This window comes from Podarcis melisellensis, assembly GCF_964234715.1.
Source record: "Podarcis melisellensis genome assembly, chromosome: 8".
In the NCBI taxonomy this organism is placed as follows: Eukaryota; Metazoa; Chordata; class Lepidosauria; order Squamata; family Lacertidae; genus Podarcis; species Podarcis melisellensis.
In genome coordinates, this window is record NC_138540.1 from 43,416,443 (window position 1) to 43,429,140 (window position 12,698).

A 12,698-nucleotide genomic window follows, 5' to 3' on the forward strand; every position below is an offset into this window, starting at 1 on the left:
GAGGTGACATAACTGGGCTCCTGAGCCTCACAGGGGTGCCACAGAAAGAATGTAGATGGTCAAGGGAGCCGTGGACCCAAAAAGGTTGAAAACATCTGGGCTACACGAATGGATAGCAGTTCTCCAGGGTTTCAAGCAGGAAGTTTCTCCCAGTCCTACCTGGAGATGCCAGGGACTGAGCCTGGAACCTTCTGCATTAAAGCAGATGCTCCACCACTGAGCTACTATTAACCCTTTCTGTGGTTTTAAGGGACACCCCCCACCCTTAGGCAGGCAACATTGGAGAAGAAGCTAAGAACTTTGCAAAAAAGAAAACAACCCCTTTAGCTTAAAGTGGGTTCCTCAACTCCTCCTCAAGTCTCTGTTTAACTAATGCAGAGTGATTGTTCTCCCACTCCAACACCAACCCTTCAAAGGTACTTTCAGGGATGCAAGAGGCAAAATGATGCAACTAGACAGTCAGGCATCAGCTCTGTGAGAGGCAGTCTTTGGTGAGTGATGAGTCAGTGATGGAGATGTAAAGCATGTGAGGTTTGGCCTGTTTGTTGAAAGTTGTGAACTTCCTTTATTGTGCAGTTCTTTTGAAATGCAAAAAAGCAAGGAATGGCTCTAGTCATTTTGTGTGGGGCATATAGTTGGGAAGAAAGATGCTCTGGAAATTCGCTGGAGCCCCTTTTGAGTGAAAGCATACTCCTGACAGTGAAGTTTTGCTGGTACAAATATTGCAGTGTTACAGATGGATGCTAATGGCAGGGTTTTTTGTGTCTGCCTCCTGCACAGCGGATGTCAATGTGGGAAAGGGTTAACTGCTGTTCCTTCTGGGGCTGTTTTGACAACAGGAGAATCTTTGAAGTGTAATTGTGGGTTTCACAGCTATGGATATAATCCCTCTCCAGGGGGGAGGGGGCTTCCTGTTTGTGGGTGGGTGTCCATCCAGCCCTCCTCTACTTGTTCTCTGTGTTTACTATTCAACAATATTTACTTAATAATTCATAGTATGCCCCACTGCTCTATAAATAGCATGTAAAAATGGAGGTAAATAGCTTAGAACCATCCCTAAAGCTGTTCCCTCAACTGCTGTCTGTGTCCTAGACCTGTTCCTGCCTCTGCAAGGCACAAGGAAGGGTTGTGGCTCAGTGGTAGAGCACCTGCTTTGCATGCAGAAGGTCTTAGGCTCATTTCCTGGCATCTCCAGGTAGGGCTAGAAAAGACCGCAGTCTGCAACTGGAGAAACACTGTCAGTAAGTGTAGGCAATACTGAGCTAGATGGTCTGACTCGGTATAAGGTTCCTAAGGCCTTTTCTGCAATATCTTTCAATGAACTGTGATGTGTCTGTGGGGATGAAGCAAGGGATTTGTTGGTTAGCTTTTTGCCACAGATGAAGAAACCCAACCATGCATGCTGCTGTCATTTTCATATGTACATGTATATGAGCCTCAGAAATTTCTTCCCAAAGCAACTTGTCTACCTAAGAAAAAGCAAAAAGTTGTCTTCATAGAACAAATTAAGCCTCTGCTTCCTTGTAGATCTCATCCTTTCCCATTGACCAGCAATGTGCTGGCCAAAGTGCACTAACATGCCAAAGCAATATATATGTGCCTTTTCCTATGTGCGTTCCTCTGATTAAATGCCTGGGTTTTTTTTCTTCTTCCATTCTGCCCCCCTCCCTCTGACAGGAGCTGACACGCATGGCTGGACAGGGTGCTTACAAAATGGAGTCTGCCCCGCTCTCCTCCTGCAACAGCCCTCTGGACCTGGAGCAGTGCTGCAGCCCTGGCCTTGAGCAGAAAGAGAGGCAGCTGCAGGTGCTGCAGTTGGTTGGCATGATGTGCGAGAGGATCTCCGATGCGCTGTTCACAGACATCTCACAGGTTCGTTGAGGCTGTGGTCTCCCGAGCTGCAATCAGACAAGAAGTCTACGATTGGGAGGGGAGTTTGCCACATCACCCATTGGTGGTGACCTCAGGGCCAGCAGAGGGTTTTTTTGAGACCCCAGGCTGAGTGATTCTTGGGAGCAGCCTGGGTGGTCACAGCGGAAGCAGACTCCCCTCCCCCTTCCTTAGGTGCCGCACCAGTTTCACTAGGCTAAGTGGCCAGCAGAAAGGGGTGGAGGAAGGGCTGTGTTAATTTCAAGCCTTGGAAAGCTGAGGAGGTTGCTCAGAATGCCTGGTTGTCAGATTTGGTGGTGGCAGGTGGGGTGGGGGAAAGCAAAACTGTCAAGTGAGAGAAGCTGCTTTGAGTGCAAAGTTTTCTTCTGAGACCTAGAAAGAACAAAAGTATCCAATAGTCTTCCACAAAAACAGACTTGTTGAGTGCACAAAACCTAATCTACTTCCCTCCCTTTGTCTTTTACTTGGATAATTAGGCAGTTTGTTGAAAAGACAAGCATGTCAAGGAAACCCAAAGGAGTTTGTTTTCCCCAGGAGGCGGCTGGTTAATGGATTTAGTTACTAAACTCCCCTCCGCCACCTCCCTCTTTGCCCTCCAGTTACACCTGGTACCAGACACACCTGGCAGGGAGAATTTGCTTGGGCCCGGGCTTAAAATTGCCTGTTCTGAGATCAGAAAAAGAGATGGGTGCAATGCCCAAAGGGAACCAATACTAACAGTAATTTGCCATGCTGCCACCCTAAGAAAGAGAGGGAAGATCTCTTGGCTCCCTGAGGGTTTTATTTTATTTAGGGTAGAGAAATTCAAGGGGACCTTGACTTCCCTGCCAGAGGGCTGCCTAGGTTCATGTTCAGAGGTGCATACAATGATGGACAACCATGGCCCTCGCACCCTGCTTGAAGGCATCTGGGAAGGGACATAGCTGCTGGGAAGGGACATAGCTCAATGGAAGAAGAACCCGGTTTTGATCCCCAATGTTTCCAGATAGGGATGAGAATGTACCCAGTCTGGAATCCTGGAGAACCCCTGGCAGTCTGTGTAGACAGTCCTGGGCTAAATGGACCATTGGTCTGACTTGGCATAAAGCAGCTTCCTAGATTATTGATCCAGCAGCACCAACCAGCATGCACAGTGGTCACGGATGATGGGGGAGGGGGGTTGTAGTCCAACAACATTTGGAGGGTGACAAGTTCCCCATCCCTGACAATAAGCCCTTGTGAGTTGCATTCTGCTACATGGCTGTTTGCATGTCTAGAGAGTCCTACATTGCTGCACTTTAAACCCACTCTCTGGGGTTCCAAGTTGTTACTACACATGGTTTCAAAACCCACAGATGGGCAATACCTTTATTAAGATAGACCCAAACTGCTGGTACTGTTTCCATAGTCAAGGGGCAAATCCAGGCTGATATCAGCAGAAGGAGAATTTCTGGTCCTTGGCAAGGATGGGAGCTGTTGATATTGCAGTTCCTTGCAGAAACCCAGTGGTCTGTGAAGTGGCCTGAGGTTGTCAGGGATGGAGTGTAGCTGAAATGCCCCAGAATCCTTTGAGTAATAACTTCAGGATAAGAGTCCTTAATTTTGATTGTATAAACAAGCTTCTGATTACACTCTGGAGAGTTTGTTGAGATAGATGTACAGTGTGTCTTTGAGGTCTTGGCAGTCTTTCAGCCGAATGACATGATAATCTCCCTTTGCTTCTCTCTCTCTAGGTTGTGGAATTTGTGGCAACAACTCTGCAGCGGGCTTGTGCAAGTCTCACTTGCAGCTCAGGGGGTAGCACTGTGGAAGCCCAGACACTGAGCATGGCTATGGGACTGGTGGCTGCCATACTAGGAGGGGCAGTGCAGGTGAGACCGTGGGGCAGTCAGGGGGGATCAGGGCTGGTTCGCTCTTGTGCCCCTGCTCTCATCCCTGTGACAGAGAGACCATTGTATGTGTAGCCTAAAGATGGCTGCAATGGAAAGAGCCTAAAGATGGCTAGCTGAGCCAGTGGAGCCAGGCCCTGGGTCCCTCGGTCATAGCCTGATGGAATGGTTGTTGCTAGATGACAGTGGAAGTTTTAAAAGTCGCTGCCTGGTGGGTCTGGTCCTAGACATCAATTTATTCTTTCCTCTCCCATAAGATGGGATGTTCTTCCCTCTGCTGTACTCGAAGGTCGTTACCAAAAGACTCCATTTGAAAAACGACTTTGCCCATGTGGAGATGGTAACACGGAAACAGTGTCCCACGTCCTTCTATCTTGCCCCCTTTACAAAGACCTAAGGAATGAGATTATTACTCCACTCATTCTCTCCAACCCCGGCCGTTCACCAGACATTACACTGTATTTTCTATTATCTGATACGGATAGTCAGATAACAGAGAAGGTCGCGAGGTACATTGAGAGAGCTGCGAAATTGAGGGCCACCATCTGAGTGACAGACTTGTTCATCTGACGGACCTCCTTTTGCTTGTTCTTTTCTTCCTTTTATCCCTATTTTCACTTTTAACTCTTGTATAGCTGTGGCCTGTTGGCTTTGCTAATAAAGTTTTGATTTGATTTCCTCTCCCATAGCCTTTTTTTCACACTGGCCCTAGCAAAACTTGCACCACCTCTTGCTGAAGTCGGATGTGGTTTCCAGAAAACCCTTGAGTGATGAAGATGATCTTATTTACATAATTTTCCTCCACTCTGGTTAACACACAAGGCAAATTGCAGAAATCTACGTACTACTATAATAATGCCACATTAAGAAGCTGCTTAAAAATAAGTTGTTGGGGAGGGGCAGATGGTTCTTGGTGTCGTAACAATGCTGGGTGCAGCAGTGGGTTGTCCAGATTTCAAGTGGACAGTTTCCAGCATATGTACCGTGAATTCTGCCCATCCTGGCTTGCTCCTCAGCTACTTTGCAATCCACCACCTGAGATGTTCCCCAAGGCCCTTAGCACGAGTCCCAGAAAGCGGCTCCTTTCCCACCCCATCCGCTCTTTGCACCTGTAGGCTTGGGGCATGATCTTATCTCCCCTGCCAGATCCTTCATATACACCCATAACGGTAACCACAGCAAAGGCTTCCTTCCTACAGTTCCTTCCCCTGACACAGCCTCCCTTCAGCCCTGGGGAAAGTTCTCAGGAGAAGCCCTGATTCTGTCTTTCTTTGTGGCTGGACTAACATGCTTGATGATCTCTCTGCAGCTGAAACCGGCCGACTTTGCTTCCCTGAAGGGGCTGGTGCCCCTGCTGGAGGATCTCTCCCACGTTCATCCAGAGCCTGTCATCCAGGAGCTTGCGGCTGACTTGCGTATCACCATCTGCACCCACGGAGCTTTTTCCACGGAGACAGTCAGCTCTGCTGCGCAAAGTACCCTGGGCAAGAGTGATGCAGGAGTGGCACTCAAACCAAGAGCTCTCGTAAGACAAGGCCTCACCAAAACGCCCCCTAGAGAGACCTCCAAGCCCGAGGCGGCTCTGCCACAGGACCACATGGAGAGGAGCTCGGGCACAGACCCCATTTCCAACCCGCCAAGAGGGCCTCTGGCTGGGGAATCTGTTGCAGAGCCAGGCTGTGGATCTCAGGACCTGCAAGAACTTCTCTTATCAGTTTATGACCCAGACATTCCAGCACGAGCAGCTGCCTTGCGTAGTCTTTCCCGCTTGATAGAGCAGAGGGACTCTGAAGCCCTGAAGATTCAAGAGAAGCTGCTGAAGGTAGACACTCAGAGTACACTGTGTTAGTCCTCTGAGAACACCCACGAGGCTGCAGTGCGTGCGCGCCTTCATTGCTTTCATACTCCCTTTAGTGATGGCCTGTCCAACTAAGGGTGTTCCTGCTTGGAAGAACTCACTTTGAAACCCTGGCATATTGCTGGTGGTTTAAGTAAAACTGACCTTTGCTCATCTGCTGCATGCCAGATGTTTTGGACTACAGTTCCCATCAGCCCTAGCAAGCTCAGCTGTTCTGGCTGGGTTTGATGGCAGTTGTGGTCCAAATCTAGAGGGCACTGGGTTGGCAAAAGCTATTGTAACCACTTGTAGATACCAGCATGCCTTTTTTCGCAGGGGGGGGTAATGTGGAAGTTTAATTTTTAAGTCACTAGCATTTGCCCTACAACAGATAGTAGTCTTCAATGCCCTGAAAAGTAAGGGAGACCCTTCTCCTTTTTGGTGGGGTGTGACCCTCTTTTTTCTTCCTTTGGTACATCATGCCAGGAGTACTTCTAGTTTGAGTTAACACAGGCTGGTATGGCAGGGCATCATCCACATGCTGGCTGAGACACCTCTCTCCCATTGGTTGAGGAAGCCAGTTCTAACCATGGGCATCTGACCCTTCCCTCTGTCAAAACAGTCAAATCCATGATGGGTTCCAAAAACCTCCAGGATTCCTTCTTCCCTGCCTAGATGTCAATTGCCAGTTAAGCTGACATAGGAAGCTACCTTATACAAGGCAGACCCTTGGTCCATTTCACAGTTTTAGGCTGGGAGTCTCTCCCAGCAATACTTGGAGATGCCACTGGGGATTCAACCTGGGGACACCTTCTGCAAAGCAGATGCTATACCACTGACTGTTTTCAGTTAGCAAAACCTCTGGATTTTTTGGTTTGTGTGTAACATGAGGGATGTAGGAGATACTGTCTTCTGTTGGGAAGGCATCAGCACTGAGGCTATGAAGACTATCCTACTTGAATGCAAGTTAGGTGATTCTTGGACTTTATTCTTCCAGGTTTTTTTGGAAAATTTGGAGCATGAGGATTCCTTTGTTTATCTTTCTGCTATCCAAGGTAAGCAGGCAGAATCTGGCTGTTTGTGTTGAGTTCTGCCGAGAATGAAAATAGAAGCTTTTTGCTGTCTAGCCAGACTAATTATGTAGCGGCCAACACCAAGCTCCTTGTCTGTGGAAAGTTGTGCTGCGTGGACATGAATTTTAAAAAAGGACAGATCGCCTGGCTGGATCAAGCCAAAAGCCCCTCTAGTTTAGGGGCACTAAGATCTCCCACCCTCACTCCTAGGAATCGGAGGTGTTTGAGAGGTTGCTTCTGCCCAGCTTCCACTTTTGAATTTTGTGTGTTGAGATGTGGAGTTTCACAACACTACTCAATTTACTGGAAGAAGAGGAGTGAGGGGCGGCCATTAATAAAATCAAGAAGCCCCACAACCTGATTCCCTCCAGTTTTAGCTCCGTCCACTGGGTTACGTTTTTAAAAATCAGCTAAAGTTGCTGACATAAAAGAAAAGTGTGTATCCTCACACCCCAGACTCTCTAGTAATTCAAATGCTGCTTCACGGCTCAGTGGGTCTGCTGAGCAAATGCTGTTTTCCTTATCCCAGGTGAAGGAGGCATTTGTTCTCCAGAAGTGGCTGGGAGACAGTTAAGTGTTTCTCTGGAAAGGTACTAAGCATGAAGATGCTGGGCATGTGAGCACAGTAGAGCATCAGCTGACATCAGGTACATGGTCTTATGCTGAGTCAGTCTATTGAGTCACCTAGCCAAGGATTGCCTCTACAGTGACTGGCAGCAGCCCTCTAGGGGTTCAGGCAGGGAGGTGTTCCTTTCCAGCCCCACCTGGGAATGTGGGGATTGAACCTGGAACCTTGCACATGCAAAGCAAGTGCCCTACCACAGAGCCACAGCTCTTCTCTGAATTCTTCTTGGTCATCTGAAAACTGGAATTGGCCTGGTCTCATTGCCAGTTATACTGGTCTGTGCAATTTGCTTGGACATCGTCCTTCCGATCAACTCTCACTTCCTCTCCTGTCCATTGGCAGCATCTCTGCTCTCCTCCTTTTGGAAGAAGCCACCACTAATTCCTTGAACAAAGCAATCTCTCACTGGCTTCCTTCTGAAGAATAGCAAGGTGATCTGGTATAAGCCAGGCAGATATGCTATGCAAATATTGAGCTGGTAGCCAGTGTCCCTGGCTGTCTTCTTAGGAAACAAGCACTGTGGCATCCTGTATTCAACAGAATTGTGTTCCCTGTTACTTCATCCCTTTGTACAGTGTGTCCTGGAGGAGTCGTTCCAAAGTAGCCCCCATACTTGTGTGTTGGCAGTGGTAGCAGGGTGCTGGATGAATGTTGTGTATGTCTCCGGGTCCATAATTAATCAGCTGCTGTGTACAGATAGTGCAGAAGGAAAGAGGAACATTCTAGGCTGAACTCAAGATTGCCACACAGGGAGGTCTGAGATGCTGTGGTTTCTTAGAGCAAAAGGAGTCCACCTTTTTGCCTTGGTACAGTCAAACTTCAGTGGCTCTTCACCAGTTGCCCTGTTAAGGCAGATGGCAGCCAGAGAGAGAACTTTCTCAGAACATCACCCCCATTTGGCCATTCTTCTGGTCTGAGCCAGGGGCAGTGCAGGGAAGGAGCACACTTGCACCATACCTCCAGTCCTGGTGTAGCCGTGTAATCCTGATGGCTGTGTTTTAACCTCCAGTGTTGAAGGCAGTCTGCCTCTGAATACCAGTTGCGGGGAATCACAAGCAGGGAGAGTTGTTGCAGTCAGGCTTGCTTGCTTGCGGACTTCATCAAAAGCATCTAGTTGGCTGCTATGAGAACAGGATACCTGACTATATAGGCCTTTAACCTGATCCAAAAGCCAAACTCCTCTTGCAGTCTAGCATAACAGGGGTATGGGATTCCTCTTCCCATGTATTTATGTGTTGTGGGCTTTTTATCTTGTTTTTGAAAACTGTCCTGAAAGCTTCACTGCAGAGTAGCATATATTTTGGGCTAAATGGAGGCTGAAAGAGGCCTCCCACCTCTTTTTCATAGAGACAGAGGCGAGGAAAGTGGGACAGTAATAGTATCCACCACCAGCTTTCTGGGCCGATGGATTTTTTCACTGTTTCTTCTCGGGATTCCTTGGCACCCTCAAAGTGTAAGGAGGCATTTGGGTGCGAGCCAGCTCCCTTTCCTCATTGTGCAGTGCAATTCATAATAATTCAGATTTTTATCCCTGTAACATCCTAAGGGCTCAGGATGAGTAACAAACACTTATTTCAAGTACTGTGGGGTTGGGCAGGAAGACCCATAAATAAGGTGATGGATGGATAAAAAAATCTCCCCGTTGCTTCAGGAGGAGGAAGTCTTCAACCCTTGCAAAGTTCATGCTGCACCTTTTCTGTGCAGTTTGTATAGGGCACCTGGGAAGTCCCAGCAGGAAGCCCCTGGCTCAGAAGCCTGTCAGGTAGAAGAAGGTGGGAGAGAGGGAATACAGAGGACCTGCTCTTCTGGCTGCAACACCCAAAGAGCTGAAGGGGGAACCTCCTTGGCCTGTCTTTTCCTTCCTGTACTTGTGTTGGCTTGAGCCTGTGAAGGGCTCATGTGTGCCCTGCAGGCGAAAGACATCTTGCCACTCCCACCAGTGACATGGAAAGCATTGATCCTTGCACGTTTAGCAACTTTGCGATGGCTTTGATGAACCCTCCCACTTTGCCAGGGGGACTGAGTCAGAAGCAAAGTGCTAAGCTCAGCTTTGAGAGTCACGTCGGCATTGCCTCAAAAGGGCTGCGATGATGTAGGGGAGAGGCTAAGATGTGGGGCAGCTGTCACATCTTACCCGCTGCCCTTTCCCCCAAAGAGCCATCTGGCTGCCAACACACATGCACCCCATTCCAGAACATACATCTCCCTACCATTTCCAGCTAGACAAGCAGCTGAAAATAAGCAGGGCAGGAGAGACTTCAGTCTTGGCCAGGTAGCCTCTGCCACTGACTCACTGCTTGGCATCCCCAAAGATGCTCCAGGCCCCACAGTCTTCCCTCCCGTACCCCCCACATAAAAGTATTGCTGTCTCATTGCAGATTTACTAGTCTATTGCTTTACAAGCCGGAAATGAGTAACATGATTGTTCTCAAAAGAAAAGGCGGGGGGGAGCACAGAACCAGGATATTGGCAGGTTTCAGCCAGTCTGAGCCACAGGAAGAAATTGTAATTGTACCTTGGATGTGGTCCTTGAAGCTGCTGTTGACAATGTGTGGTTCGCATGTATTCAGTATTGGATATTTTGCGATGGACCCACAGTTAAAAAATAAACTTGGAATTGGAATTTTGCTTTACGCTGCTTTGAGCCCCTAGAGCTTTAAAGTGTCCAGAGCACTGTTTACTGCACTCAGAGTGGGGGACAGAGTCCTCTGTGATTCTCAAGACTCCCTGGCGGATGGTATCACAGAGAAAGCACACACCCCCTCCCCGCCGCCGCACCTTACCTGCTGCAGAAGGAAGCAAGCAAGCCTAAACAAGGGGGCAGGATCATTGCACTTCCAGCATAACCTTTTTTGGCACAAGAGCCACATTCACCCTTGGCCACGCTCTCTGAGGGCCAGAGGTGGGTATAGCCACCCTACACACTGTCATGTACACACAGCCTTCCCTGCCCCATCTGTAGTGATTGGAGTGTTGGACTAAGCTGGGAGACCAGGGTTCAGATCCCCATGCAGCCACGAGACGCTTGCTGGGTAGCCTTGCATCAGTCGGTCTCTCAGCCTAACCTACCTTACAGGGTTGTTGTGAGGATAACATGGGGAGGGGGAGAACCATGTATACCACCCCGAGAGCCTTTGGTGCACTGTAAATGTTAAACAAATACATAAATTAGGGTTGCCATATTTCAAAAAGTAAAAACCAGGACACCCTGAAAGTTGTTGAGCTCTAAAAAGGCTGAAAAATGCAATTGTTCAATTGACTTGCCTAGGATCCAGGACAAACCGCCACCTTACAGCCCTACATAAATGAAAATCTTTCTGGATCAGCAGAAGGGGGCTTATTGCCCCCTCTGTTAATGTTGTGGTGACCAAGGAGGGGGCAATTTGCATCTGTTCCTGAGCACAGAGTATTGCCTGTTCCAGCACTGTGTCTGCTTCACTTCCCCACACTTTTCACCCCACTGCCAAAATTAGTGGGGTTTTGGCTGGGGACTGAAAAAATTGCTTGAAGCTTGAGGGTGGGCAGATCAGGCCTCAGAGCTGGAAGTTGGCCACCTGTGCCCTAGAGCCATAGCAGCTCCAGCTGAGCCAGTTTAGGGGCTACCTCAAATGGCCTCATTGGAGCCTTTTTCCTCTCCATGGTTCTGTTCATGGAGGAGGAGGAGGTTTCTCATCTTCTTCAAGCCAACTCTTTAAAGAGGAATTCTGCTCCCCTCTGCCCTAGAGCTCCCTGTTCCATTTTTTTCACGTGGGTTTTCCCACACAGCTTTTTATTGTCAGTTTGGGCCTTGGGCTTGGGCAACTTGGCGGTTGGAGCCCTGTTCCCGGGGAGGCCTTGGGCAAGCTGTGGCGTGTGCCAGCCTCAGCTCTTAAGGTGGAAATATCCCCATGTGTGTTGTGAAGTGCTGCCTCCTATGCCAGCCTTTTCTGCAACAAGCTCCCTTCCATGGCCTTTCCTTTTGCACTTTCAGAGAGAAGCTTTAAGGGCTAAACTTTGGCTTGGTCCAGGAGGCCTGGACTAAGGGGAAACATAATTTTTCCTTTTCAAATTAGTCCAGGTAAATGTTAGGAACAGTTATTATATCATATATGATTCTTCAGGCTGTGAACTCTCATTTATTTATTTATTTATTGCATTTATAACCCACATTTTCACCAAGGAGCTCTATGTGGTGTACATGGTTCTCCTCAGTTAATCCACACAACCACCCTATGAGGTAGGTTAGGCTGAGAGGCAGGCCACCTAGCATGGGGATAGGAAGCCTTGGATCTCTGTCAAGCACAGCAACAGGTGCTTGAGTTCCCAAATGGAGCCTAGTCATCCCACTCCGCCACCAGCTGACAATGCCCTTAGCAGATGTAACAATCCCATAATACCTATTTTCCCAACAACCTGCTGCTTCTAATCCCCAGGGCATTTTCTTCCCTCCTCCATTTTTTCTTCCTGCGCCCAGAGGCATGTCTGATCTGGAACTGGAGATCAAAGGGATGTGAAAGACAGCTGCATCCGCATCATCTCAAAGGGTTGAGGTCCTAACCTGGGCCTTCAAGGCCAAATTAAACAGCTATTGAACTAAAGGTGTTGAGCATGGCCCAGTAGGACCTGGGCTGTTTTCACAGCTCTGATGATTCTGTGGTGGAACTTGCAGTTAAGTGAAGCGTGCTTCCTCCCCACTGTTTACTCTGGCTTGACTGTAGAATGCTGCCATGACTTCTTGGAGCAAGGCTGTAGGACACACAACACTTCTAGGAGCACATTCAGAAGGGAGACCTTGATTCTAGTTCTCTTCAATGGGCCAGAGTTAGGCTTGATTCCCTGGTGCTGCCCTTGCCTCTTCCAGGGGCAGTGACTCACATGACATGAACCTTTGTAAGTAGCACCTTTCTGCTATTGTGATTTGTGGATGGCATCTGATGTAGCCGGTCTTTGCTGGCTCATCTCTGAGGACATCCAGAACTTTGCCACCTTGTTGCTGCACATGAATGCAGCTACCACTTTGGCAATGTGGTCTTTTTGGTACAGCCATCATCAGGACAGAGTTGAAGCTGGTTAAGTTGGCACCTTTTGTTGCTGCCCATGACAACCTGGTGCCCTACATATATTTTGGATTACAACTCTCATCAGCTTCAGCCAGGGAAGGCACCAGGTTAGCAAAGGCGTGTGGTGCTTTGCCAAGCCAGGGGTTTCTAGTTTCCTGTAGGTCAATTCTGCTTCAGAGGCAGTTCTTTCCCACGTGTTGGGAATTCCCTTTTTGAGGCTTGTTCTGGTTTGTTTTGCCTTGCAAGAGAGCTGTATTAAGCTGGCAAAGCTCCCACACTGCCAACAGGGCTGAAGAATTGAGGGTTTTTCAGTTGTTTCTGGACTATGGCTCCCATCCCTGCTAATCATGCTGGCTGGGACTGATG

The 12,698-nt window shown here is 48.5% G+C and overlaps 1 protein-coding gene across 3 annotated transcripts in view; it reads left to right on the top strand.

Annotated features, from left to right (window-relative positions):
* Nucleotides 1-12,698, top strand: part of TANGO6 (transport and golgi organization 6 homolog) — a 44,859-nt gene that overhangs the window by 16,955 nt on the left and 15,206 nt on the right. For 2 of the 3 annotated variants that reach the window (XM_081922647.1, XM_081922648.1), the window contains exons 11-14: nt 1,678-1,872; nt 3,603-3,740; nt 5,068-5,580; nt 6,593-6,650. In XM_081922647.1, coding sequence (XP_081778773.1) covers nt 1,678-1,872; nt 3,603-3,740; nt 5,068-5,580; nt 6,593-6,650 — 904 coding nt within the window. Of the gene's footprint in view, nt 1-1,677; nt 1,873-3,602; nt 3,741-5,067; nt 5,583-6,592; nt 6,651-12,698 lie in introns of all 3 variants that reach the window. The other variant, XM_081922649.1, reaches the window with a different exon arrangement.